The 27,617-nt window shown below is 43.0% G+C and overlaps 4 protein-coding genes across 11 annotated transcripts in view; 3 read left to right on the top strand and 1 right to left on the bottom strand.

Moving 5' to 3' along the window:
• The first annotated feature begins 1,445 nt into the window (after window positions 1–1,445).
• LOC103457758 (thrombomodulin-like) lies at window positions 1,446–5,289 on the top strand. The gene has a single exon (XM_008398133.2). It carries the CDS (start codon window positions 3,199–3,201, stop codon window positions 4,813–4,815), a length of 1,617 nt encoding a protein of 538 aa, XP_008396355.1. The 5' UTR covers window positions 1,446–3,198; the 3' UTR covers window positions 4,816–5,289.
• Window positions 5,290–6,693: 1,404 nt separating this feature from the next.
• thbd (thrombomodulin) lies at window positions 6,694–10,114 on the top strand. The gene has a single exon (XM_008398135.2). The coding sequence runs from the start codon at window positions 8,181–8,183 to the stop codon at window positions 9,813–9,815; it is 1,635 nt and encodes a 544-aa protein (XP_008396357.1). The 5' UTR covers window positions 6,694–8,180; the 3' UTR covers window positions 9,816–10,114.
• A 1,637-nt stretch (window positions 10,115–11,751) lies between these two features.
• tlr5a (toll-like receptor 5a) lies at window positions 11,752–18,590 on the top strand. Of its 2 annotated transcripts, XM_017302028.1 has the most exons (6): window positions 11,752–12,132; window positions 12,360–12,424; window positions 13,606–13,665; window positions 14,250–16,527; window positions 17,127–17,215; window positions 17,914–18,590. In XM_017302028.1, the coding sequence occupies exons 3-6, from the start codon at window positions 13,618–13,620 to the stop codon at window positions 18,163–18,165; spliced, it is 2,667 nt and encodes an 888-aa protein (XP_017157517.1). In that variant the 5' UTR covers window positions 11,752–12,132; window positions 12,360–12,424; window positions 13,606–13,617; the 3' UTR covers window positions 18,166–18,590. The 2 variants fall into 2 exon arrangements, with proteins under 2 accessions (XP_017157517.1, XP_017157518.1); XM_017302029.1 differs by lacking the exon at window positions 12,360–12,424.
• A 4,912-nt stretch (window positions 18,591–23,502) lies between these two features.
• The window catches only part of disp1 (dispatched homolog 1 (Drosophila)), an 85,331-nt gene continuing 81,216 nt past the window's right edge, over window positions 23,503–27,617 (bottom strand). For all 7 annotated transcript variants that reach the window (XM_008398139.2, XM_008398141.2, XM_017302282.1 and 4 more), the window contains 2 exons: window positions 26,485–26,748; window positions 23,503–26,392 (listed from right to left, as the gene is read on the bottom strand). In XM_008398139.2, the coding sequence (XP_008396361.1) occupies window positions 24,638–26,392; window positions 26,485–26,748 (2,019 nt within the window). In that variant the 3' untranslated portion in view covers window positions 23,503–24,637. The remainder of the gene's footprint in view (window positions 26,393–26,484; window positions 26,749–27,617) is intronic.

The following is a 27,617-nucleotide window of genomic DNA, read 5'->3' as shown; positions in this document are numbered from 1 at the left end:
TCCTGCTCACTACCAACAGGATGAGGTGGACACCCAGAGCCAGTAGCCGGTCGGCAGCCTCTACGCTCCACACAGAGCAGGGAAGCAGAGAGGCCCCCCTCAGCGATCAGCCACAGAAAGGCAGTTTTAACCAGAGCAGAGCTTTAATGAAAGACCTAAACCTTTTCATTTCCTATTGGACTTGGTAAAACAAAAAGAAAAGTGGAATGAAGGATGAAGGAGCAGGCTTTGATTTAAAGGAAACATACTTTTTTGTGCTGCTGACTCAGTCACCCTCAACACGGAAACACTGATGGTGCTGGGCTTTCTTGGACTTTATTACCAATTTACCAGAAATCTTTCTCTCTTCGTGATGTCCCCACCCATCCCCAATACAGTAATCCTGGCAAAAGTATGAATGTCAATTGCTCATTATAAAAACCTTGATTATTTCTTGTTTGAACAGCGTGAACAAAGAATGTCCTTTCTTACGCCCCGTCCACTCCCTTCCCTTCACTTCCATCCCACCACATCCTCCAACGCCGTGGCTTTGGTGCCAACACCTCTGTGGGGGAACCACCTCCTTTCTCTATCACAATTTGTTGATATTACAGTGATAAAGCAGCTTTGTGGGTGTATAACAAATTACAGCCTTATTGTGCTTCATCCTGTCCTTGTGCGGACGGATTTCATCCATCTCTGAGTCGCTCCGAGAGGAAATCTATAAGGCCCAACAGTAGATTGTTCTACCGATCCATCGCCTAAAACGGAGAAATGGAAATGTAGTTTACCGACATGTTTATGGAAAGTTGTCATGGCAGGTTTCTACATCCTGCGGGGGGTGAAGGAAATCTATTCAAACTCCTGATTCCAAACTTCCTCTTCGGAGCCTTAGTGCTTCCCTCCTGCCCCGAGGAAAAAGACTAATACGCTAAATGCTTTACGAGTGATTACTGATTTACACAGACTATAAATATGTCTGTTGTACCTACTTCAGTAGCTATTCTAGGAGCATTACCTTAGGATGTTTGTCCATCTGACTCAGGGTCTCTCCTGGAACTAGGTTGTGTTGCATTTATTGTAACGGATGTTTCTGTCATTATACAGGTATCAGAAATACCAGACATCATATTCTTTCAAAGCCATAATTAGCTGCCTTAGTGGTTACTCAGAGGAAGGGTGAAGAGTTCAGTATATAAACGTCTGACGGTCAGTTATGGAGCGGCATTGAAGACGATGCGTTTCATCAATTTCCACCTCTCAATAGTTTTAAAAGTATCCTGGCAGACTCACAGTCAGCTGATGACGTGTTCTGATGTAGACCGAAGGTCTAGTCAAAGTAACTCCACATAGTAACAGGAACGTTGACTGGCAGAACAAAAATAGCCCCATTGATAGCAGTGGTTTCTTGTGAAATAGCAGACTGCTAATGTCTGAGAGTATTGGAGTTCACAGACATGAACACTTTCAGTATGAATTGCTTCATTTTACTTTTGCTGTTCAACACAGTCAGTGTACATCTGACTAACTGGTTAGCTTCCATCACGCAGGAGAGGTATTTACATTTTCATCCAGATSTCAGCGATATCACATCCGTATCCATAGGGACCTATCATTTAAAACTTCTTCAGACAAAAAACCCTTTAAGCTGCTGGTTGTCAAAGCAGGAAACAAATGTCCCCCTGATACGGTTGATATCGGATATCAAATGACAAAAACTGCAAATGTTCAAAATAGGAAAATGACGAGAAAGTCCCTTCGGTCAGAGACAACATACTGTTTCTACCCTAACAGTTAGAGACAAGAAATACAACATTTTGAAGATTTTTCTTTTCTCTTTTTTATTTTTTTACTGAAAAATGGCTACTGGGATCATTTAGGCATCAATGCAAGCTGGACCCAAATCAKTCATTTTATCCTATGTGTTTGGTGATTAGAGTGGAATGCAACTCAGACATGTTTACAGCCAGTTTCCAACAGAGGTCATCCTTGGACAAAGAAAATCAATTGCTGGTCATTTCAGTCTTTTGCCGTTTAGTGCCCAATTTTTTGAAGCTGTTTTTGTGCAGGGGAGGAACATTTGTCACCCATTTGACAACCGATAAGAATAGTACCGATCTATGTTTTACTCAGTTTCAAAGTAAAGAAATCAGGTTTTGTGACTCCAATAAATGACATCTAGATTTGCAACAATGGCATCCATAGACTGGTTCAAATATCAAAATCCTCATATCTCACATTTTCCCTGCCAATACCCAACACCAGAAACCTTTATGACGTCCAAACACTGCTGGGAAAATGTTCTGTGGACTGGAAAAACAAAACTAAAACATTTCAGATGGTTCATGTCCTGTTTCGTGGAGCGTAAAACTTCCAAAACATTTCGAACATGATACCAACAATCCAACATGGTGRGGGGACTGAGATGAGATGAAGCTGCTTYGCTGGGGCAGGAACCTGGACAACATGACACAGATAGACACGCCTCTGAACAAAAATACATTCTGGTTTTCATCAAACTACAAAATATAAAGTTTGCTGTTAGGGTMAAATATTTTTAAGTTGAGATACATTTGATCTGTCGTATCAAAGATTCAATAAAAGGTTAAATTATAAACATGTAAACAAACATGTTTCATTTAGTGAGTAGACATATAAAACTATTTAGTTATTTTTCATACTGTACATGAATAATTGGGAACTTTCAGAAACATGTGTCTTTGAGTTTTTATTCACGTCATCTCCTTCTAATCAGATCCAAACTCAGTCTTCTTCAGCCTCAAGGTGCTCAGAGACACTGACCTGGTTCAGCCTCTGGATCGTGTTTTCCTTTTAATTTGAATGAGAGTGGGATATTTCCCAAATTCMGAAGAACTAATAATCTGGTATTTCTGGGTGATTCCCCTCTCATGAGACTTCAGCTTTTGATCACAGTGCAGGTCGCAGCTGGAGGGCGGTTCTGGTAAAAACTAATTATTTGTCATCTCAGTAAATATTCGTGTGCGTACATCTGGTGGTGAGAAAATGTGTAGCCWTATGAGTTTGTGTATGCGTGTGTTTGTGTGTGGTGGTTGTGATGGGCAACTTTTCTTCCGAGATAAGGGCAGAATGGGGGTTGAGCAATCTGACCACGACTCCTCTCTCTCTCTCTCTCTCTCTGGGCTGAACGGGACTTCCTTCCTGACCAGCGCAAAAACAAAAACCGCGAGGAATGTATAAATGGGACTCTTGTTTGAGCTTCGGATCATCGATTGGAACCGTTCGATACAACCGGGGGTCCTAATTAGAAGTCGCCCTCACTCCGCCGGCATGAATCTCGTGACTCCGGCTCTGATTTTCTGTGCGCTGTTCCTGCAGGAAGCTGCCGCCTCTCAGCGCGCCAGCTGCTCCGGGGGTCTCTGCTGCTTCCAGCACTCCGCGGACTTTGAAGCTGCGCAGAAAGCCTGCGAAGAGTCGAACGGACAGTTGATCGGATCCGGCTCTGACGAGCAGATGGACGTGTTGAAGCGTCTGGTGAGAACGTTCACGGGGAGGTTCTGGTTGCGCGGTGGTACAAACTGCACCGCCGTCTCCGTGGGGAGCGGGTCCGGAGTCTCGTTAGGGCCGGAGCCGTGCCGAAACACCCTGGACGGCTTCTTGTGTCWGTATGAATCCTCTTCGGTTTGCGGAGCCGTTCTGAGCAGCGGAGGCACGTCGGTTACGTACAGAACATTAACGGGCTTTGACGTGTTGGAGTCTGAGACGTTTCCTCCGGGKACCCTGGCCCTGGTGGGACGGTCCGGCGCTCAGTACCCGGACTCCAAGCACCTGTGCATGTCCACATGGTTACAGTCTCCGTGGTCCTGCGAGGTCTTCCAGGGCGGCTGCGATCACGGCTGCAACAAAACCTCCAACACCTGTACGTGTCCGGTCGCGCGTTCTCTCCATCACAACAACATCTCCTGCACGGAGCCCACGGCTACCAGACCCCAGGTTCAAGCCAGGCGCTGCCCCGAGGGCTACAAGCCGGCGGCGGACGGCAGACGCTGCGAGGACGTGGATGAGTGCGCGGAGACGATGGATCTCTGCACAGGTGAGGGCGAGGAGTGCGTCAACCTGGACGGGAGGTACGAGTGCAGGTGCGCGGACGACTTTGTGGAGGAGGACGGCGCCTGCGTCAACACGTCGATCTGCATGTTATGCGAGCACATGAAGTGCGAGAAGGTCAGCGGGGTGTACCAATGCGCGTGCAAGAAGGGATACCGGGTGTCCCTCAAAAACCCCACCGAGTGCGAGCAGGACTGCAGCCAGAGGGAGTGTCCTGCGATCTGCAACAACAATCTGGYGCTGGAGAAGAAGGACATGCAACAGTGCTACTGCCCCCAGGGCTTCATCCTGGACCTCTGGGAGGGCTCCGCCACCTGCTATGACATCGACGAGTGCGAATCCCAGGCGCTCTGCGACCACGAGTGTGAGAACCTGCCCGGTGGGTTCAGGTGTGTGTGCAGGAATGGCTACCGGCTGCAGGGGACCGACAAGTGTGTCCGTCTGCAGAAGGAAGGGGAGGAGGAGAACGCATCTGGKTCGCCTCCTGATCTTGCCAGCACGCCGGTCAGCCTCCAACCGGCCGCCCTGCCATCTTACATCAAGACCGGCAGCGTCCTGGGCATCACCGTGTTCCTGGTGCTGTGCGCGGTTCTGCTGGCGTGCGTGGTGAGACAGGCGTTTAGACGCTGCGCATCGCTGAACCTGAACTCCATAAAACACCCGGACATYGATATTTTCTACCTGCAGCAGGTCACAACGGAGACCTACAAGAGATTATCGTTCGATAAGCAGTTTAAAAACGACTCGTAAAGAGTCTGACGGGCGGGCTCACCTGGAGAGCGATGCACCGATCAGATACCGATGCAACGGTCGATATCGATCGTTTCGATTTTTCTCTCAAAACATAAAACCCAACTGTGCTTCAGGTACAATGATAAGGGTAGCGTTGCATTCAACAAAAATAGGAAGGAATTACAAAACTCAAAGGCATAAAACTTGATTTTTATTTTTAAAATGTGTTTATGGACCAAAAACACCCCCGCCCCCTTTTTTTTATTATTATTTTTTATTATTTTATCTGTGAAGCATTTGATGTTAAGAATTACAGCCTTTTATTAGTTAGAGAAAATCGGTGTATTTTGATCGGGCTGATCGGTGCATCCAAGTTTGTCCTTGGAGACAGAAAATATCCTGAGGTCACGTTACATTTGAAAAATTTAAGTCAAACTATTAGTGAAGTGAGAAGTGAAAACAGCTTTAAGATTTCTGTATTTGGCTTTTTGAACAGAATTAAAACTAATTCTGTTCCATAAAAAATTTTTTTAGTTAGATCCGTTTCCAGCTCTAGTCAGGTACTATACAGTTGGCGCAAGCTGCAGTTTCCAACATTTCCTAACTATGCAACATTCTATGCACGTCTTTGCTGCATTTCTGACGTTTATTCTGTTTTAATTGTCTGACGAAGTTGCATTTAATGTAAAGCTAAAAACAGATCGACACTGGATGTGACTGAAAAAGAAAAAGAAATGAGCTGCCTGATTTGTGGACCTTTGACACAAACAGATCTCATCATTGGGAGAGAACCGCAGCGTGTAAATAGGGCGGACTGATGACTCGTGAGTCATAAATATAAAGTGCTATTTATGTAAACAGTTAAATGAAAGCTGGACTTCAGGTTTTTAATAACCTGAATTGTGTAAAAAAAAAAAAAAAAAAAAAGACTGTGTGACAAACGAACTGTGAAATGAGTGTCACTGCCGAGTAAACCACTTAGCGTTAGCATGGTCTGTACACTGCTACTATTAACCTAACTGTACCAGGCTGATTCTCACCGGTCAGTTTCATGTGAATGTAAAACTGTGCTGCTATTACATGTATTACAGCTGCAAACATCTGTATAAAATCATGGTTTACTGTGTATTTGTTTTCTAGTTTATGCTGCCAAAGCAGATGAGTTAATAGTTTGCTGTCGTCCAAACGAATATTTGGACAACAGCAAAAAAATTCCCCAGTTATTCTTATGATTTATTTTTTTCTTTTGCATTAATTAGGTCATTTCTACTTCCATAGAAAAAGTCTCATTACGTTCAGCACCATGGAGCCAGATTGTTTCCTGTTTGAAGGTCTTCATTAAGCTTATTTTCCTACTTGCTCTTAGATGATTTATTGAACGTAACATTTTCAGTATGAGTATTTTTTACCACTAAAATTGTTTGTAAATCAATAAATAAAAAAAGATGCAAAGTTCCCAGAAGTATATATGTGTCTCTTCAAAACAATAAAAGATGGGGGAAAAAAACTGCAGCAGATTGAAGTGTTTTTACAAAACAGGATATGAAACCAACAAAGACCTGACATAGTTGATCGTTTGTCATTTTTTTCTTCTTTTTTTCCTAGTTTAATGAAAAAAACTAAAGAAAATGTTTTATTTTGTATTCAAAAGAAGTTTCTTATTTTGTTTTAAGATAGAATAATTCAAGCCCGCATTACAGGACCGTAAAAAAGAAGAAAGTTCTCAATTTGATTAGGGGGAAAATGGACTCAAATTAGGTTCTATCAATTCAACTAGTTGACCAATTATTCGACCAGCATACTTTCAACAATTCAGTTTTATTTAAAATAAACGTATAAAGGAAATGAAGTGACAACAACTTTTTACACTATATATTCAACAGATCGTATTTACTTCTCATCATGAAATACTGCGATTCAAACACAAATGAACGGATTACTTGGAGTAGGCTATGGCAAGCAGTTTTGGAAATATTCAATAACCTCCCCTCCGTTCTGGTCACAACTAAACTCCACTACTTTCACTTTTGCTCAAACCAGTTCAACAAAAAGAAATTCTTCTCAGCAACTCGTTTCACGAACTGCTGGCACTTTAGCCTAGCGGCTAAAAGTCCAACTAGCAAAAGTGCTGCAGTAAGTATCTCAACAAGTTTGCTTTTTTTGTTAACAATACCAAACAACTGACACACTTGTTAAGTAGTAACCCTTAAATGTGTGCACTAGTTCACTGTGAGCTGTAAATTCAACTAGTTGACAAATTAAAGCGTTTAGGATTTTACCAGTTAGACAAACTAATTAGCCTCTCAGATCAAATAGTGATTTGAATGGTCCTAGTTAACTAGAGTCAACAAGTGCAGATATTTAATGGTCACTTGGAAATTTTTGGGCCAAGTCTGTAATGATTAGTTTATATATAATATTTTAAAGCCAAAGCTTTGACTAGAGGGGTCTGGTCATAGACAAGTGTGTCAAAAATGTTACTAAAATGGACAGCTTCAGTACTTTTTGGTTTTTACTCTGACTAGTAGAAAAAGAGTGTGATTGGTTAATAAAAATGTAGTGTTTTTGTTGTGGGTTTTTTTGTTGTTGTTTTTTGCTAGTGCAGGAAAACATTGTACTAGTGTGAGTAAATGTAGCAGTGCAGAGTAGTAGCAGATGGCTTGGCTAAAATGGTGGCTGAAAGGATGTTGAATATTTTAGTCCAACTTCTTGCCTGGTCAAAACTGGTCATCTAGTGAAGAAACCAACAGCAGAACCGACTGCTAGTTAACTTTCTGATTAGCAATTTCTCTTGTAAAGACTATAAAGTTTACTAAATATGCATTGTAGGGTTGAGTAGTAATCCAGCTGAACTGTTGGGTCACACCAACTTTAAGAAATACTTTTAAGTTGGTAAGTGAATTATGTGGACGAGTTAACATGTTAGGTCAACAACTTACTTGTGGTGCTTAAAATATTTAATAATGAAATAACTAGGACAAATATCTACCTAGTAAGGTTTAATCACAAACCTTACTGTGAGTAAGAAGGCCACAATGCTGACAGTTCTCCAGAATATCAAATATTTACACAAACTGCTTGCCATACTGGATAGTCACGCTGGCCGGGGCTGAGTTGGGAGGGGCTACGAGGACATATAAGGGTCTTTCGGGGAAAAAACAGTTATGCGTAAGCCCGTACACGCCGTGCGTAAGTGTGGATGTGAAGTGGAAGGGCAGCGAGCTGTCCGGCAGTTCGTTACTCAGAGCGCCTTCCTTCCTCCGCCGGGCCCTAACATGGAGCTTGGGGCTTATAAATACCACCTAAATAGTTCTCCAAACAATCAAGTCAAAGGGTTACCGGATCGCGCAAGAACTTAAACGGGGCACAGCTGAGATCCAAACATGAACGTCGCAGCGGGGTTGTTTGTGCCGATGCTTGTTTTCCTCCTGGGAAAAGCTGCGGGAGCAGAGCGGACCAGCAGCTACTGCATCGGGAATGTTTGCTTCACCCTGTTCCGGGACCCCAGCACTTTCAGCTCTGCGCAGCAGCTCTGCAGAGACCAGGACAGTCACCTGATGACGGTGCGGACCTCTGTGTCCAGCGACGTGCTCTCCGTCCTGCTGGGAAACCTGACCGGCAGCTTCTGGATCGGCTTGCACCGCCTGAGCGGCTGTCCGGACCCGTCAGAGGAGCTCCGAGGCTTCCAGTGGGTAACCAAGGACACCGAGAGCGACTTTGTCAACTGGGAGTCGGACCCCGACGACAGCTGCGCCGCCGCCCGCTGCGTGTCCGTGAACGGAGATGAGAACTTTAAATGGAGGCAGACGCCGTGCGACCAGCCCGCAGCGGGCTTTCTCTGCGAGAACAGCTTCACCGACCCCTGCACTAACCTGCCGCACGCAGCGGAGCAGTCTGTGCGCTACTGGACTCCCTACGGGTTAGAGGTGGAGGACGTTCAGTCCTCCACGCTGCCGAGTGGAAGCGTCGCCACCCTTTCCCCGTCCAAGACCAAATACATCTGCGGCACCTCCAAGAAGTGGCTGCGGGCTCCTTGGAACTGCGAGATAAACGAAGGCGGGTGTGAATACAAATGCGCCGTGGACCCCAGCAACACCCCCATCTGCTACTGCCCGCCGGGCAAGACCGTGAGCCCGGCCAACGGAATCTCGTGCCAGGCGGAGGGCACGGACGACCCATGTGCGGCGTTGCACTGCCAGCAGACCTGCTACGAGGCCGGAGGCCGGCATCAGTGCGGCTGCGGCCACGGCCTGCAGCTGGCCGCGGACGGCAGGACCTGCGTGGACTTCGACGAGTGCGCGGACGAGCGCCAGTGTCCCGAGGAGAACTTCAAGTGCGTGAATACGCCGCGCGGCTACACGTGCGTCTGCGAGAGCGGTTACAGGTTGGTAGGCGGCGCGTGCGTTGACACGGACGAGTGCACGCTCGCGCCGTGCGAGCACGAGTGCGCCAACTCTCTTGGAAGCTACGTGTGCTCGTGCTTTAAGGGGTACAGGGTGGACGAGAAGGATCCGCATAAATGCAGGCGGCACTGCGGGGAGCAGGAGTGCCCCGCGGAGTGCGACCCCAACTACAACTTCCAGTGCTTCTGCCCGGACGGCTACTTGTTGGAGGAAAGGGGGGGCTCCAGCTTCTGCATAGACTTGAACGAGTGCGAATCTAATTACTGCGAACAGGAGTGCCGAAACACGTACGGCGGGTACGTGTGCTCCTGCAAGCCCGGTTTCAAGTTAGTGGGTGAAGACCAGTGCAGAGAGGTCGTGGAGAGCTCCACTCTTAGCATCCCCGCATCGCCCACATACCCGACCCGGCGGCCCTCCGCGGTGACGGCCGGGGCTCTGGTGGGGATCATAGTGAGCACGGTGTTCATCGTCGTGCTGGCCGTTTTCGCGGCTCACGTGCTGCTCCTGCGCAGAGGGAAGAAGGAGGAGAGCGCCGCAGGTGCGCTGAAAGAGGCCGAGGAGAACATGCACGGCCTGCAAAGGCTGAGCGACAGCCACAGGGACAAGGTGGTGTAGGAGAGAGACGCCTTTAAACGAAGGGCGTAAATGAATGTACGAGCCGAGCCTTCAGAAGCACAAACTCAAAAAAAATTTTTTTTTAAAAACTCACTTTTGAGGAAGAAGTCTAGCAGGATGCAGCTCAGCCAGAAGAGTAAATGAAGCAGCAAACGGTTTACAGAAAAATCCGTTCGTGTTTATATTTACTGCCCAACTCACATACAGCCTCCGACATGTAATGAAGTGACAAAAGTAACTGTTTACAGTTTTTACTTTGGTATTAAAATGTAATATGAACAAGTAAATGATTATAATGACGTTTTGATTGATTTTTTAATGACTCTTTCAGTTAACTTGTTTCCAGTGGTAGATTATGTGCGCCATCTGGTGGAAATAAATTAATTTGCAACGGAACTGTTCCTCGGCCCATATCTGCTCAGACGCAGTGAATATGGTGCCTCTCATTCAAAATGAAATCAATACTCTATGTAATGAAAACAAATACTTTAATATACAAATATATTTTAGTGGGTAGCTTATTTTGTCGATCACAGATGTTAATTTATTGTTCATCATCAACATTATCATTGTAATTATTGAAAGTAACCACATAATTGCGCAGTTCTAAATGTACACAATACAGAATAGAATAGAGGTAACCTTCATTGTCTCAGATTGAGGGGAATTCAGGTGTCACCATAGCAACTTAAGGTAAGTGGGAACATCTTATAATGGTTTTAAAAAAATCATATAAGAATAACTGTAAGGACACATTTACAACATGAGAAAAGGTGACGGGGAAGAGACAATACAAAGATTGTTTTCAGTGAGAAGAGCTCATCGTATCAGTCCTGATTCCAGATAAAGGTTCCAACTTTTACAGCAGCTCAAACTTTGAGCATCTCCAGAAGATGACGTATGTCTCGTTTTTCTGCATCTCTTTTTATTTGTACATGAGATAAAAACAGATGCAGAGTAAGAGGAATTACGGCGTACGGAAAGCCATTTTGTGTAATTATACAATGTTTCAGCAATCAGCGGTGACCATAAATATGACTTTGAACGAAATGGACAATTTACAAAACACTTCACACCAACACTGTTTTCATCAACAGTGTGGTCATTACTTGTTCAGTAATGACCACGTCTTACTGAACAAGAAACAGGAAAAATAAAGGACCTATCTGCTACTGTTTTCAGTAGGTTCAACTTATGATAACCTTATTATTACACAATATTATTATTATTATTATTATTATTATTATTATTATTATTATTATTATTATTATTATTAACAATATGCACTAGTACAAGAGGAACAAAAAATAAGCTAAAACAAACCAATAATCATATTGTTAAACAATGAACTTGCCTGAAACCTAATTTTGTATTTTACTGCACATAGTATTTCAATCTTGATTCATATAACAATTAGCAGACGGTTTGAAGAACTGTTAGCATAACTGAACCGGTTTCAAGAACCGTCTGCTTGTATTATGTTGCGTATTTGTTTATAAACTCATTCAATAAACTAAAATATGACCAAAAAGTTCATTTATTTCAGTATCTCCATCAGTCAAACACATTCTTTAAATTAATTTCGCACAGACTGATGCGTCTGAAGCTTTAGTTCTGTTTTCTGCTCAGAGCTAATAAAGAAAAAAACAACTACATTTAAGATTAGAATACGAGTATTACAATATTATTATATTCATTATACAATATTCCGTATTACATCAAACCTGTTTTTTTCTTCACCCCAACAAAAAAAAAATTAAATAATGTATTATTATATAGGAGTAGTCTTCAGTCACTGAATTTTGCACACACATCCTAGAGAAACTGTAACTTTGCGCAAACAATCGGCGATGGGGGAAGTTATTATTAGTTTTCCTGCTGCTGACCCCTGATATGTTAACCCGTTGTGTGCTATCTGTCATAACGGAACGGCGCCCTGCCTGCTTGCGGACTCATCCTGGTTCTGCTCATCTGCTCCCGGGTGTGTCGGAGTGCCTGCCTGTGGAGGAGGCTCCGGGGGCAGAGAGGAAGTGGAAACTATCAGCCAACATGGAGCCACGGAGAAAAGGGAAAGCTCCAGGACGGGGACGCGGCCACCCGTGAAAAAGAGGAAGGTGAAGCCTCTTTGGCCATGAAGGAAATTGCGAATTATGTGCGCTTTGAAAGAACTGCGGAAAATCAGTCTTTCTAAACACACACATACACACACACACACTCACTGAGAGAATCTACGGAACAACTTGTGTGCTTGGAAGTCGCGTTTAAGCGAATTTTCCACCAGTGAGGGATTCCTTTCTCCGTCTCATTCAGAACAGAGGTAAGACATTCACAATGTGTCCCACTCCAAGTCTGAGCGACTGCAGGCTTTTGCACGTGACGATGTCACTTCACGACCTCGTTAAAGCCTTTAAAGTCAGTGGATTCTGTTGATTTGATACAGACAAGCCCGAATTACGCAATAAACGTAAATCCATTTATTTAAATGTAAAGCTTACATAGTGTCACAAATTTGTCCAGTTGATCTGTTCTTGTGTATCTGTTCAGGAGTGGAAAAAGGGGAGAAACACCTTACAGGCATAAAGAAGAAACAGCGCCTCCTACCGTCACAGGTACAGGTGGCAGTTTAAGAACAGGAATTACGCAGTGCATTTTTGTTTTTTCTTACGCTGTTTTTCTTATTTAAACAACAACAACAACAATCAAACCAAACTGAAATTTTCCTTCTCCGTCACTGACAACAAGACAGAATTCAAAACTGTTGGCAGATTCGGTGCAAATCTGATCTGTTTTTTCCTCATCAGAGGATAAAAAAAAAAGTTATTTGATTTTCCTCTAAAAATGTAACATCCAAATTTGAGCCGTTTCATTTTGTAGCAAAAAAAGGGAGACTTCATTCTTGTTTCCTATTTAATTGTTATCTTCGCGCTGTACTGCCAGCGTTTTCACGCAAACTAATTGTTAAGCTAAAGGTCAGGGTGTACCGAGAAACTGCGCCCCCTGGCGACACACTACAGGGTGGTCGAGCGATTGCTGCCGCTAGAATGATAAACGTGCTCTTTTTTTTTTTTAGACGTGCAAAAAGTTTTTTTTAATTATTATTTATAATGTTTTAAAATATTTAATCAAAATTAACTAGTGTAAATAATTTCCTCTGGCGTTTTTGGCCACAAAAAAAGCTCATATTTAATTTTAACATCTTGTATTTTGAATAATAGTTAGCTTGTTTGATTTTTTTCTTCATTTGTCTTTTCTAATGAAAGAAAAATCCTGTTACCTCAAGATGCACATCTGATCTAGTAATATTTAAAGACCCGCCCATCTTTCTCTTATTTTTCTCAAAGAGTCAAAATATATACTCATAATAATATATGTATAGTAATATATATATTATTATGCTTTCTTAAGACAGCCATATATATGTGTGTGTGTGTGTGTATTTGGTTTGATTTTCTGTTTATATTTTAAATAAATGTTTTTGTTTTTTTAAAATCAGAAACAAAGAAATCCTGTTTTGTCTACTGAACTCCATATTGTCACATAAAATGAAATATTATATTAATAGTAAACAACCGAAGTGGAAAAGCGGTTAAGACATTTGGACTCAGAGTTACTAATCTGAAACATCAACCATTTTTCCGACACAGCTCTAATAATCAGTACAGAAATTTCCACTTTCATATCCGCTCAGGGCAAACAAATCAAGGATTGCACAACTCTGTGGGCGGTGTAGTAATAACACGAGCTGTTCGGGTGAACCAAAGTAAACACTGGGACGGTTTGTCCTCCGTAGGTCCAGGACAGTATGTGGCTGCTGGTCCTTCAGCTGATCTTCGCTGGCTTCTATCTACAGGTTGGTGTCCAACATTGACCTTAGACCTTAGCTCACACATTTTCCAGAGATTTAGCATACTGAGTGTACAGTTATATTAATACTTTTAACTTTACTCATAAACGTCCCCACTGAGGGGCAAAAACAGTTACTTACTATTCTATTTGAAGCAATGTCAGTGGTGAAAGGTCGGGCTTGATAAATATCAATTATCAGCTGTAGCAGGATTATTAATATGTGATGGACATTGATATCGGTCCAATATTCTCCAATAGGTGAATCTATATATATATATTTTACTAGAAAATTGCCTAAATTCATAGTAAAATATGGGCAACCACAGCTGCCGTAATTTCACTGTAAATTAGAGATGTTTTTCTTTTGTTTGTTTTTTACATTGTGGCAAAGTTAAAAATTTCACACATAATATACCTTGTTGTGTACAGATATTTATTTTTGTTTTAGCTCTTTTAAGGTCTTTTTCTATTTTGTTAAAAAAATAAAAGGCGAACAACCCTAATCCATCTTCAAATTTATGAGCAGTCTGAAAAACTTGAATGTACTTAGTCCTGAACTCTTAATGAATCCATCTGTTCTCCCTGCAGCCAGCAACATGTCACCCATCATGCCAGTTGTGGGGACAAAAAGCAGACTGCGCCGCCCAGAACCTCAGCTGGGTCCCTGTTCTGCCTCCCAACATCACCCACTTATATTTGGATAGAAACTTAATCCATGAGATCAACAGGACTTCTTTCAGAGACTTAAAGGAACTTCAGGAATTAGACCTGGGAAGCCAGAAAGTAGTCCTCACCATCAGGAACGACTCTTTCCTCAGGCAGAGAAAGTTGACCACACTGGTTCTCGGCGACAATGTCGGCCTTAAGCTGGAGCCGCGGGCGTTTGCCGGGCTGGTCAGGTTAAGAGACCTCTGGCTGGATTACTGCTCTTTGACCGACTCCATACTTGCAGAAAACTACCTGAAGCCACTTCTGTCACTGGAAAGGCTCAACCTCTACGGGAACCACATAGTGAGACTCAATCCGGGTCAGTTCTTTAGGAATCTCACAAAGTTCTCACAGTTAATTCTTGAGCTGAATCAGCTTGAGAAAATATGTGAGAAAGACTTATTTGGCTTCCAGGGGAAATATTTTCACCTTCTGAGCTTGAGGTCGAACAGCTTCTTCAGATCTGACGTTGACTGGAAGGACTGTGGAAACCCTTTCAAAGAGATGGCCTTCAACATCCTTGATATCTCAGGAAGTGGAATGAATTTGGAATCATTAAAATCGTTTTTCAGAGCAATCAGGGGGACTCTAATTGCTCATCTTAAATGTTCTGGAAGTCTTGGAAAAGACTTTTCCTATAACAACATACCTGATCCAGACAAAGACACTTTTCAAGGCCTTGAGGAGAGTTCAGTTGTTAATTTAGACCTAACAGGGAACAGGATTTTTGCTTTAAAGACTGGAGTCTTTAGGGCTCTGAAAGACGCAAAGATGATTGATATCTCCCGGAATAAGATAAACTTTATAGAGACAAACGCCTTCGTTGGTCTGGAGAAGAATCTACTACAACTCAACCTGTCATCCAATCTGTTAGGAGAGATCCGCTCTGACACATTCAGCAATCTGACAGAGCTTCTCATTTTGGACTTGTCTAACAACCACATTGGTGTTCTTGGAGACAAGGCCTTCAGTGGTCTTTCCCAGTTACATCATTTATATCTGACAGGAAACTCTCTGCGACAGCTGGCATCTCCTGCGTCGCTACCGAATTTAGAGTTCCTCCTCCTACGAGACAATAAGTTGAATTCCATCAGAAGCATCAAAGGCTTGTGGAACAGCAGTCACTATTTAGATATTTCAGAAAACAGATTCACAAACCTGGAGGACCTTTATGTCGTTTCAAGTCATTTCAAGCATCTGCTGTACTTTTTTTACGGGGGCAACACCATTTTGTGGTGCACTATAAATCCAGGGGTCTCCATGTCTCCTAATAATAGTTTGGTTGTGTTGGATCTTCATGGCAGTTCCCTCCAGATTTCTTGGGCACAGGGGCATTGCCTGGATATATTTGATAATTTCCAGAATCTGATTGGCTTAAATATCAGCCTCAATTCCCTGATGACCCTTCCTCATGGGGTATTCAGGGGTCTCACCTCGATTAGAAATATTGACCTCTCGTCCAATGCCCTGACCTATTTGGAGGCCAGTGTTTTCCCAGCCAGCCTAAAATCGCTCGACCTCTCAAACAATTTCCTGGTCTCTCCCGATCCGATGACTTTCCACTCACTCAGCGCCCTCGACCTTTCTGGAAATCGGTTCCACTGTGATTGCGCTCTGGAGGGCTTCCTGAAGTGGCTGAACACGACCAATGTGACCTTCTTGAGCCCGTCTCAGGAATACAGATGTGAGTTCCCAGCTTCTTTCCATAATCTTCCCCTATTGGAGTTTCCCACCATCATGGAGTCATGTGAAGATGAGGAAAAAGACGTTCAGGCTTTTCAGTTGGCTCTTTTCATCTCCTCCGCCATTCTCATCTTCAGCCTCGTACTCGGCGGGATTATTTACGCCCGCTTACGAGGGCAAATATTCATCATCTACAAAAAGGTAGTCAACAGGGTTCTTGAGGGCCCCAAACCGCCTGCCCAAGAGAACAACTGGCAATACGATGCCTTCCTGTGCTTCAGCAACAGCGACTACAGGTGGGTGGAGGCCGCCTTGCTGAAGAAGCTAGACAACCAGTTTGCAGAAGAGAACCTGTTCCACTGTTGCTTCGAAGCTAGAGACTTTCTACCTGGGGAGGATCATCTGTCAAACATCAGGGATGCCATTTGGGGAAGCAGGAAGACCTTGTGCATCGTCTCCAAGGAGTTCCTCAAAGGTGTGGCTTTATGTACACTGAGGTTTGGAGGGAAAATGGCTACAATTGTTTTCTGATTTCACTCTAAATCCTGTCAATCTGTCTTTAGCACCTATAAGAAGAAAACAAATCTCTAACAGCTTTTTCAGCGTCACTCCCAAATGAGGTGTAAAGTTGTAACTTCTGAGATAAGCTACAAGTAGTTGTATTTACAAAGATCCTTCTTTGAAGTTCTATGTTCTCACTTTTGGTAGATGGTCATAGGGGGTTCCCATTTCCCCATTTTAATGCCAAATTAGCACCTTCCTACCCTAATAAGAAATCCATCCGGGTGGCATATCTTAAAGTAAAAAGAATTAAGAGTAATTTCCAGTGTGTTAGTGTGGAAAGCCTATATCCAAGAAGACACATCCAAAAAATCCTTCATTAATTTCTTGGTGAGCTTTATTTGATTTCAGAAAGTGTGAAACCAAGAGATTTCTTGATTTGTCCCTAACAAAACCCCCTACAGCTATGTCATCTTTCTGTCAGTAGCATTTTAGCTACCACACTCCGGCTGTTGTTTTGCTGCTGTCTTTATCTCTGTTCATACGAATGACTACGTTTTTGCCTCCCTACAGATGGCTGGTGTTTGGAGGCGTTCACTTTAGCCCAGGGCCGCATGTTAGAGGAGCTGACCAACGTCCTGGTTATGCTGGTGGTAGGGAAGGTGCGTATAATCCTATGCTGCTGACACTGGGTTAATACAAACTACTGGGACACAACATACCTGTGACTCGCCAGATATTAGAATATTGTTAAAAGGTGATTTATGGCTGTTACTTAATTTATTAGTTCAAGAGTCTGTTAATATTGATGATTCTGGCTTACAGCTAAACACAAAATTACTTTCCTCTAAATATTACATTATTTTACACAGCCAATGCAAAATATTTCATACAGAATTTAAGCATGAATTACTGCATCAATGCAGCATGAAGGCAATCATATTGTGGTCCTGCTGAGGTGTCATTGAAAACCGGGTTGCTTTGATAGCTGCCTCATTAATATTCCATAGATTCCCTATAGAAATGGTCTCAAACCTCATTCTTTGAGGGTCAGAGTCCGGCAACTTTCAGATGTGTCCCTCTTCACAGTTGAAGCCCATGAATCGGCAGTGTATGATAGCTTTGAAACTTTTGTTTCAAAAGCTATCATATTTACCTGTAAGCCTTTACCAGCTAAATTAACAAACGCTTTAAATAAATTGCCCTGTGAAATGACTATATACTAAATAAGTTTTACTTAATTTAATATGTACACCCTTGTTCTACGTTATTCCATTTTACACCTGTGTTAACTGTTGTTAAATGTATGCGTGGAAATGCCGCCATCTATCTTAACCATCTGCTCGTTACAAACCCATAGGTTGCTCACTACCAGCTGAAGAAGTGCAATGCAGTCAGAGCTTTTGTCCAGAGGAGAGAGTACCTCACCTGGCCCGAGGACCCTCAGGACCTGGAGTGGTTCTATGAGCGGCTTGTCTCGCTGATCCTCAGAGACACCAAGGTGAAGAAGTTTGCTGAGGATAAGCCTGAGAAGCCAGATTGTCAACCTCCTGCTAAAGAGAAGATTCCACTTGAGAATATCAGAGTTAACAACTTAACAGGGAATCCATGAATGTGAATTTAAGTTCTTTATATTTAAGAAGACCTCAGTCTTTGTTCAACTTAAACAGCCTTAAAAGAAATACCCATACCTTCAAACAAGTCTTTAAACCAGACTTTAGTTTTGTTTGCCTTTCTTTCTACAGGAATACCTTTATGAGCCAACGAAGTCAGACTCTACTCACTTTGCACAAGTTATAGTCACCAGTCCATGATTGGGAACATTGAGTGTAATACTGATACTGTGAACAGTGTGGTGCAGGTTTCTTGCTGTGTACTGTGCACACTAGTTTTTAGTCAGAACGTTCAATCAGAATGTGACCTGCGGAGAGAAGACACGTGTGTTCAGTGTTTAACTTGGTGGTGAGTATATCATGGTAAGGAGTTGTCTGTAGTGCTGAGGAGTTCAATACCAGTGATCAGTAGCAATATGATATATATATATATATACATATATATATAGTCTGGGCCTCCCTTCTGAAGCTGCTGCCCCCGCGACCCGACCCCAGATAAGCGGAAGAAAATGGATGGATGTATTTTATATATATAAGTGTTGGAAGATGTAGTACTTCCAACTTTTTTTGTAAGTCAGCAATATACTACTGATTTTGGGGGAAAATTTTGTAAAGCACTGGAGTTTGATTTTCTGTGTTGTGTGATGGAGCTTTCATTAGAATCAAATGTTCTGTGAATAAATGAAAATTCAGTTTGATTTAACAGAATGCCATTTTTTTTTTTTAGGAAACACTGAAAAATGAATGAATGAATGAAAAAATAAGGGGCAGTGATTGCAAGCTGCTCAGTAGATATTGCATTCAGGCTGCAGTAAAAAAAAAAAAAAAGAATGGAAATGGATTTTAAATAACAGCTGGTAAAATAAAGTCACATAATGAACATTTCATCCGTTTCAAAAGCTTTTAATGAAAATAACATCAAGTTTCAGAAAAGCTTCAATATTTATAGAACAGGCCTTTCTTTTAGAAGATGTGCTAAACCAGCTTTGGTCACTACATACAAAATTCACTGCAAGTCTTAAATTAGCAATTAACAAATTATTTTAAAGTTCCTGTGCTGCAAGTCTCCATATACTCATTGGTACTGTCCTGTGGCCAACAGAACCAGACGCTAAAATCTGAATGGTCATTTGCACTACAAAGTCCCCTTTAGACTAACTATATTGATTAAGATAATAGATATAACCCCACCCATTGATTGTGATAAAAAATCTGGATAGATGAAACAAAATCTGGGTTGCAGCATGATTCAATTTACAGCATATGCTTTTGCTTAAAAAATAATTTATGAATATATTAAATTATTTACGTATTTGTTTCTAATTGTAAGTACTTCAAATGTTACTAAGTAAAAATGGTTCGTTTTTATAGATTCGGGCACATTTGGACCTCCTTACACAGTCTTTGGTAATTCTGAGCTTAGGACAGAAACTGTGCAAATTTGATTTTTGGGATTTCATTTCTATCAACGTACGTATTCTTCATAGTAATCTTGACGCAACGCAAAGAGTAGTGAAAGCTGAAAAAAGTGCAGCCTGTGTAATTTGTCGTCCGTGTTTTAGCCACTAGATGGCGGTAGCTGCATCTTCACTCGTTTCTCGTGGGATTTCAGTGAATCCTAGCATTTTGTTTGTTCTTAGAGCTTTTCTGATCAAGATATTTAATCTGCTTCATGTAATAACGACCCTGTTAAATTCTTACTATAATCCCAGAGCCACAAACCGTCTCAGTGCTCCGCTCAGTTGGACAGGGGTGAAGCTGAAGGGGTCAGCCAGTTTCCTTCCATTCCATATCCATCTGAAAACAGGAAGCTACTGGGCAGTGGGAAGCTTCCGGCCCTTTGGCCCCGGCCGCCTGTATCCTCTCAGCTTTTATGAGCCAGCTGCTCGGAACATTAATAGGGTGAGTCTGCAGACTTGGACTACTTATACACTGAGGACAGTCCATTAATGTGAACACATTCGAACCCAGACATCTGCCCAGCCTGCTGACATTGCACAATAGTTTCTGGTCATTTAAAGATAAGAATACTTGCATTTATCAAGAGGCAGTAAAAAAATAACAGTAAAAATGTTGCATTTGTTGCGAGACCAGAAAATGAAATCTGAACCACAAAGTTTGTTTCTCAGTCAGCTGAAGCAACAAGAACCAACAGACTTTTTGACTGCTGTTCCACAGGGTTGTGAAGGCCAGCTCTGTGTCCCAGTCAGGAAATGTTTCCCAAAATTTATATTCAGGACCAATGGAAGCACAGCTACTGTTGCTCCTCTCTACTTTAGCCTGATTAATGTGTTGATTAAGGTGTGGCGTCCTAAATATCCTCCTGATTCAAACCCCCTCCTTGGTTTAAGCTGCAAGTCCTAGAATTTCCAGATTGTCCGGATGTCTGTGAGGCATTATTAGTGCTAAAAGGACATAGAAGAGATTTTGAGACATCTTAAGAGAACTTCTAATATTAGAGAGCAGATTAAAAACATGCACTCCAAGAGTGGCATTAGTCTGAAACAGCACAGTCTACAGCTAAACACAGCTGCAGAATGTGGATGAGATATTTATGCACCTTTATACACTATGAAAGCCTCAGTTTCAGAGGCTTTCACAGATCAAATGTCAATAGAGAACATAGATGTCAATCATCTATATTTTTTGCTCTATTTAAATGTACAACTTCCACTGTAAGTCTCCATAATTGACATGGTTGGTAAGCTTCTCTGTCAGCCCAAAACGGGGATAGGGAGTCGATCTAAAACGATCCGTACAATGCCAATTAATTACTACACCGCTCAAGTGTCCTGAAAATTAAATGCTGTTCTGATCATAAATCTGGAGCAGCACAGCAGCTCCACCAGCACGTAATTTGAAAATTGGAAGCAAATGTTTACCCTGTAAACAAGCTCTCGAGCTCGGCGGCCTCCTCACAGCTATTTCAGGCCTGTGGGTCCTAGTCAGACCAGATCCACATGCTGGAGAGAGACATCCTCCCTCACGGGGTAACGTCATGAGCCCCTCTCCACAGCCACAACTAATATTTGACCTCCGTTTAGGCAAATATAATTACAGGAAATCTCTGGAGAAGTGGACTCATCTTCACAGGGGCAATTGAGCTCCTGAGGAGAAAGAAGACCGGCAATGGTGGGGGCGCAGTGGATTAGAGACTAAGCTGTCTGAGCCCAAATTAGATGTTTCCTTCAAGAGGCATCAAGCAATCCCAGTGTGGGTGTTAACTTATGTAATGTGTTTTCTAGGACCTGTTTGTATGTGTAAGTTTGTTTTGGGGTTGAGGGAGTGATGGTGGATCAGAGTGAAACGGTAGCAAAAACACAGTGCTATTTTTCCTTCCTTTCCTTCACAGAGTGACTGTTGAACAGGAAGGACTTCAGGCTTGAGGAGTATTTCTACAACCACACCCAGTTTTTAAATACTGATATAAAACAATACCAATTACAAAAGTAGCAAGTCCATATTGGAAACCGAAACATCTCCATCTCCAGCTCATTATCAGAGTTAGCAAGGTGTTCTTAGGCCAGTCCCTCCAGCTCGTTCTTTGCCTACCCTGGCATCTCTTCCCAATATAGCCTGGTAAACCAGCCACTTGTTCTACACTTTGCTTCGTAAAGAGAGTCTGAGCTCTTGGGTATTGATTAATGATTGCTTCCTGGAGGCGGGGACTATATTGAAGTCTTGAATTTTACCCAATCACAAACGTTTGGCCGTGACGTACATAATGCGCCAATTTGATGCTAAGAAGGTTACCGGAAATTGCCTGCGCTGTAAACAAGCATCCCCCAATGTGAAGAGATAAGTGCTGAGCTGAACGAGGTGGCTGTCAATGTTAATTCAATATTTGAAAGCATTGCCAACACAGACTGGATGGCTTTCTTTACTTCCTTTGCTAAAAATACAGGCAGACTACAATCCTAAAACAGTGCAGAAAACCAACATCATTGTTCACAATTTCTCCTTCTGTTGGCTGATTGGCCTGGAAAAATCTACTTCAATAGGAGGAATCCCAGATAGAGTACTGAAAGGTAATGAGAATCAAGCAGAATTGCGTAAGAAGGCTAGGTATTCCCAGTGGGACGTGTACAGAAAGCCTCCAATGAGGCACCCAGGAGGCGTCCTGATCAGAAGCCTGAGGCAAGTTCATGGATTCAGAATATTGATTTTGTTTAGTTCCTGCAACAGTACACTCCATACCCAATCGGTTTGACTCCCACTTCATCCTACCATCTCTTGCACACAAGACATCAAGATACTGTAAATCTTCAGCTTGAGGCAAATACTGACAAGCATCCCCCTGACCAAAGGGAGGAGTCCGTCTTCATCCAGTCAAGAAGGACGACCTCACATTTAGAGGAGCTGACTCATCGGTGGCTGCTTTACACTTGGTTGTGAAATGCTTAAGGTCATGGCTAGAAGACGGCAACAAAATCACGTCTGTTAAAAACAAAGATGAGACCTTAAAGTTCTTTTACGCTGTGAGGTCCAGTTCATGAATACCTCAAACCAGATCAATGACGAGGGCAACCCTAGAGTAAGAGCTTCAGTTTGTGGAATGTCAACACAGCTCTGTTTATGGGTGTACAATGATGGGATGCCTTTAAAATTATTGCTAGCACCCCAGACTCCTGCAACAATGCCTACAAAAAGCCTGTAATAATTGTAACAACTGTAAGCTGGTTCACAAGAACAGCAATACGTCACTGGTCCTGTGCTCTATGGCCTGGATGAAAGCCATACAACTCCCCCCTGACTCTAAGGTTCAACAGTGGGTCAATGCATCTTTGCAAGCCCGCCGACTCCTGAGGTTAACATCTTTCGAGGACATTTCATGTACCGAGACAAGGAAGAAACAAAGCATGGTCATATAAAGTTCTTTCAAGAGATCAGAGGCAAACAGTCAGCAGATTTTGTTCCAGCTTTTTCCCCCCAAATCTAAACAGCATAACTCATTTAAAATATAAATTTGTTTTGAGTAGCAAACCACCAGTGACGGCAACCAGCTTCTCGGTTTCTACGTGTTCTGTGCCAGAGCGTTGTCTCCGCATAATTAAAGCTGTCTGCCGCAGCCGGCCTGTAAGTGCAGAGCGTTTCTGTCAGTAGATGTCATGATGTAATGTAATGAGACTCTCAGCACAGGGATGTTGTTCTCATCCATCTATTGATGCGTCTCTGTGTTGAAGGTTTCAGAAGATCCTCAAATACAGGCTTTGTGAATAAAACTGTACACGGATTTGGACTCCAGAATAACATAAATGCTTATGAAAAACTTCATTGCTGCGACGACTTACGACAGGTCTACACAAGAAGAAATCCCAGGTTGTACACTAAGAAGCTGAAAGGCACCAGCCTTTATTAGACAATGAAACAGGTGTACAGCTGTTATTCATCCTGACTCTTTACCTCGGGGATGATACCTTCTGGGAATACAAACAGTAACAGGACAATGGGGGTAAGAGAAAGCCTTTTAATCACACACTGCAGCTTTTATGTGAGACGTGTGAAGACTTGAGCAAAACCGGAGCTCTTGGAAATACAGAAGGTGACACATAAACCACCTTAAGCAGCTTGTGAAACATGGCACACTGGTACGGTTGCGTGATCATCGACCGAAAATGATAAGTGCACGTCCGGTGCCTTGTAAAAGTATTCATTCTCCTGAATTTTTTTTATGTTATTGTCATGTTCCAACCACAAACACCAAAGCATTTTACTGGGTTTTATGTAATGGACTAACAGTAACTGCATTTCCATTAACCATAGAATTGCGCAAATTGAAAATGCAAAAATAAATTTGCTCAATGGAAACACTGCAATTTTGAAAATACTCACTTTTTGATAAAATGTTTTTTCGCTAGGATGACCCTAAACAAAGCATGAGCTGCCTTTACCTTTATAATGGCCAGGTCAAAATTCTGGCTTAATACAATTAAGAATCTATGGCAAGACTTGAAAATGCATGTTAATAGATGCAGTTTCCAACCTGAGCTTGAGCAAATTTGCAAAGATGGATGCCCCCAAATTTATTGGCAGAAAATGTTAAACAATTTATAATTTTTCCCCAATATATAATCATACACTACTTAAAGGTGATCTATCACATAATTTCCCAATAAACTACATTCAAGTTTGTGGATGTCATGTGACTCCATGTGGAAAAGATCCAGAGGTTTGAATAGTTTTGCAAGACACCACAGTTCAGACACTACCGTGGGGTGTAGTGGTGGTGCAAATGGCTGCTAGTAAAGAGATGATCTATCTTCTACATGACACTGCATTATTAGTATGTTCCACTGGGAAAATGAAGTACATAATCTGGCATGTGAAAAAGTGATAAGTAGAAAACAATAAAAAATATTTCATAGTTCAGCTGGGATTTGGTGAAAACACACACCCAGCATCTAATGTGATTGCACAGAAATGTGCGAGTCATTTTTGGGCTATTGCTATTTCGCCGATTTTACCCATGAATCAGCATAAGCTTTCAGAGGACGGCTGAGAGTTCACTGCAACAGGAGGTACGCTGGCTTCGCTTTTTGGCAAGCTAAACTCTGAAACTGAATTGCACTTCACTTTCAACGTCCTGTTAAAACAGTAGAGTCTCTTTGGAGAGGCGGAGGACGCCTGCGCTCTTTTTGAGTTCTGTTTGCACTTTTTCACACTTTGCTCCCGTGTGACGGGAATACTTTCAGGCCTCTCCTGATTACCAGGGATTTTACGACAAACGTCAATGTCTGTGATTGAGTCTGTATTAATGACAGATGCAGGGTTTTTATCACAGCAGTGTTCGCTTTCCTTCGTCCTCTGGCTTTCATGATGAGCTGTTAGTGCAGTGGGGCCGAGACACTGGCCATTGGGTCGTGTTGAGACTTGAGAGCTCCCATTCTGGGTACTGTCAGGACTTAAATGTTTCGCCTCTTTGTCTGGAGTCTGTGGAGCAGATGGTGACCCCGAAGCTTGGCCGGTGTCCTGGTTTGAAGCTGCTTGGATGCAGTACTTCCTGTGATGGCAGGTATGGACCGGTCCCTGCCTGTGGCTCACTGCTCTGCCCTGTGAGCAGTGATGGAAATGGGTGAGGGGGCAGTGGACGTAGTGAACACAGCAGTCCATGTGTGAATAGACCGCGTCCACGTTTGGAGGCAACAGGGTTGCGTTTTGTTTGGTCCTGGCGGTACCTGAGAGATGGAGAAGCTGAGGAGTGGGGGGGCAGGAAGAGGAGTCCTGGGGAGGCAGAGTACAGGAATGCGGGGTCCACTGCTGTAGAGGCTGGGATGGGGGGTCTACACATGTGCAGTTGTTGGGAGTGTATTGGCACCTGGATGGTGTAGTGAGTGAGGTAACTAGACCATTTTCTTGCCGTGTTTTTCTGCCTGCATCATTACTGTGAATGTGTGGTATAGACATGGTGTGGTTAACATGAGAAGGGGCTCCATTACAGAGCCGAGTGTCAAGCTCTTCCTCCGCCTCCTCTTTCTCTCCTGGTTTAACTCCAGTTTTCTGATAGGAGGCCAATGGCTCCAGCTCGTAGTGCTCTGCCTCTCCGCCCCTGCTGTCCAGCTGATACTTCCCCTCAGGAGAGGGGCTCGAGGGTGCGTCTTCATTGAAGGCCTGGCATTGCAGCTTCTTGGGCAGGGGAATCTGACCGCAGGTGCCCTGGGGTCCGAGGCAGCAGCACATGCACTGAAAGAAGAAGGTAGCAAAAGCCCAACTTATGCACATGATGAGCATCATGAATGTGCCCAACTGGGTGTAGGCCAGGACCGTCGATGGCATCATCATCGCTCCGGCAACAAAGGTGGTCACTGCCGCCATGGCGATTGCAGAGCCCATCCGGCTGAGGGAGAAGATCACTTTCCCTTCCCGGCCGGGTTCTGGAGCGAGCCTGTAAGCGACACCATAGTGGACGGCGAAGTCCACGGACAACCCCACGGCAACAGAGATGGTGACGGACTCAAGGACGTTCAGCTCCCAGCCCAACAACACCAGGGAGCCCACTGTGACAAATATGGTCCCGGCTATAGACAAGATGGCGTACAGGCTGATGATGACATTCCAGGTGGTTAGCAGCATGACGCTGAAAGCCACTGCCACAGATAGTGCCATGGCAACCAGAGTGCCACCAGACAGACTGTCTTGGAGGTCGTAGAATTCCAGGTTACTGACAAACCAGCCATGGCTGAGACCCTCTGGGGCGAAGCGGAGCTCCTCTGTGATCCAGGCATCCACCTAAAATATAAACATGATACCAGAGGTAAAAACTTAGTCTGAGTATAAAGTACTCTTACACAAATTAATTATGAAATATTAATGAGCACTACCTCACGATAGAACTGGTACATCTTCTCATAAGCCAGAGTGAAGAGGTAGGTACTCTGAAACTCCAAAACGATGGCTCTGATGGTGTCGTTGATGTCAAATCGAGGTCCGGGGGTCTTGCTGTCCAGATGGTAGCTTGTGCTTCGGTCCAGCTCCATAATGGCTCTTTTGATGCACAACTGAAACACATCCTTCTTATAGGGAAAGGTAGATTGACTGCAGCAAGGGTAGACAGAGGTCTCTTCACAGTCCTGGTTCTCCATCCACTATTAGAGTAGAACACATACTATAAGGTATCTTCAACGATGGGTCTGTACACGCAGTGTCTGACAAGAAGTCATGCCTGAAAATCTTCATAAGGATTACAAGAACAAACTGGATTTTATTAGAATTTTAAGTGATAAGACCAAAACAAAGTTGTACATAATTGTGAAGCAGAAATTGTGGTCCAGTCTCAAGTCATGTGAGACTTTTCTTCTAAAAGTGTTCTCTATTTAACTCCCTCCATCTTCTATGTCATCTGACCAGAGGACCTTCTTCTTCTTCAAACAGTATTTCTTACCATCTTCCTTTAATAATAGATTGTTCTCGGCACTCTTCCATGAAGGCTAGATTTGTTGAGTGAATGCCTAATAACTTGACTGCTTGACCTGAGCTGCCGATCTCTGTAGCTCCCCCAAAATTACAATTGTGTTGTCAGTTTAGGTGGGCGGCCATGTCTTTGTAGGTTTGCAGCTGTGCCATCATCATTTACAGATGGACTGTACAGGTCTCTGTTAGATCTTCAGTTTGTTGCAGAACCCAACCCTGCTCTAAACTTCTCCACAACTTCCTCCCTGACCTATCTGTTGTGTTCTTTGGTTTTCATGATGCTGACTGTTCTTTAGCAAACCTCTTTATAGATCAGCTGGATTTACACTGACAGTAAATTACACAAAAATGTTTAGTCATTAGGTGACGTCAGAAGGTGACAGGTTGTGTAGGATTTTATTTAGAACTGTTAGAGTAAAAAGCAGAATAAAAATGTATACTGTAACATTTCATATTTTTCTCTCTATAAAAATTAGAAAAGTGTGACTTTCAATTCACTCCACAATCATGCACTTTTTAAAATTGGTTTATTACCTAAAATTCA

The sequence above is a fragment of the Poecilia reticulata genome, linkage group LG21 (genome assembly GCF_000633615.1).
Source record: "Poecilia reticulata strain Guanapo linkage group LG21, Guppy_female_1.0+MT, whole genome shotgun sequence".
In the NCBI taxonomy this organism is placed as follows: domain Eukaryota; kingdom Metazoa; phylum Chordata; class Actinopteri; order Cyprinodontiformes; family Poeciliidae; genus Poecilia; species Poecilia reticulata.
The sequence above is the reverse complement of the archived record's forward strand: the minus strand, read 5'-3'. Positions and strand labels throughout refer to the sequence as shown.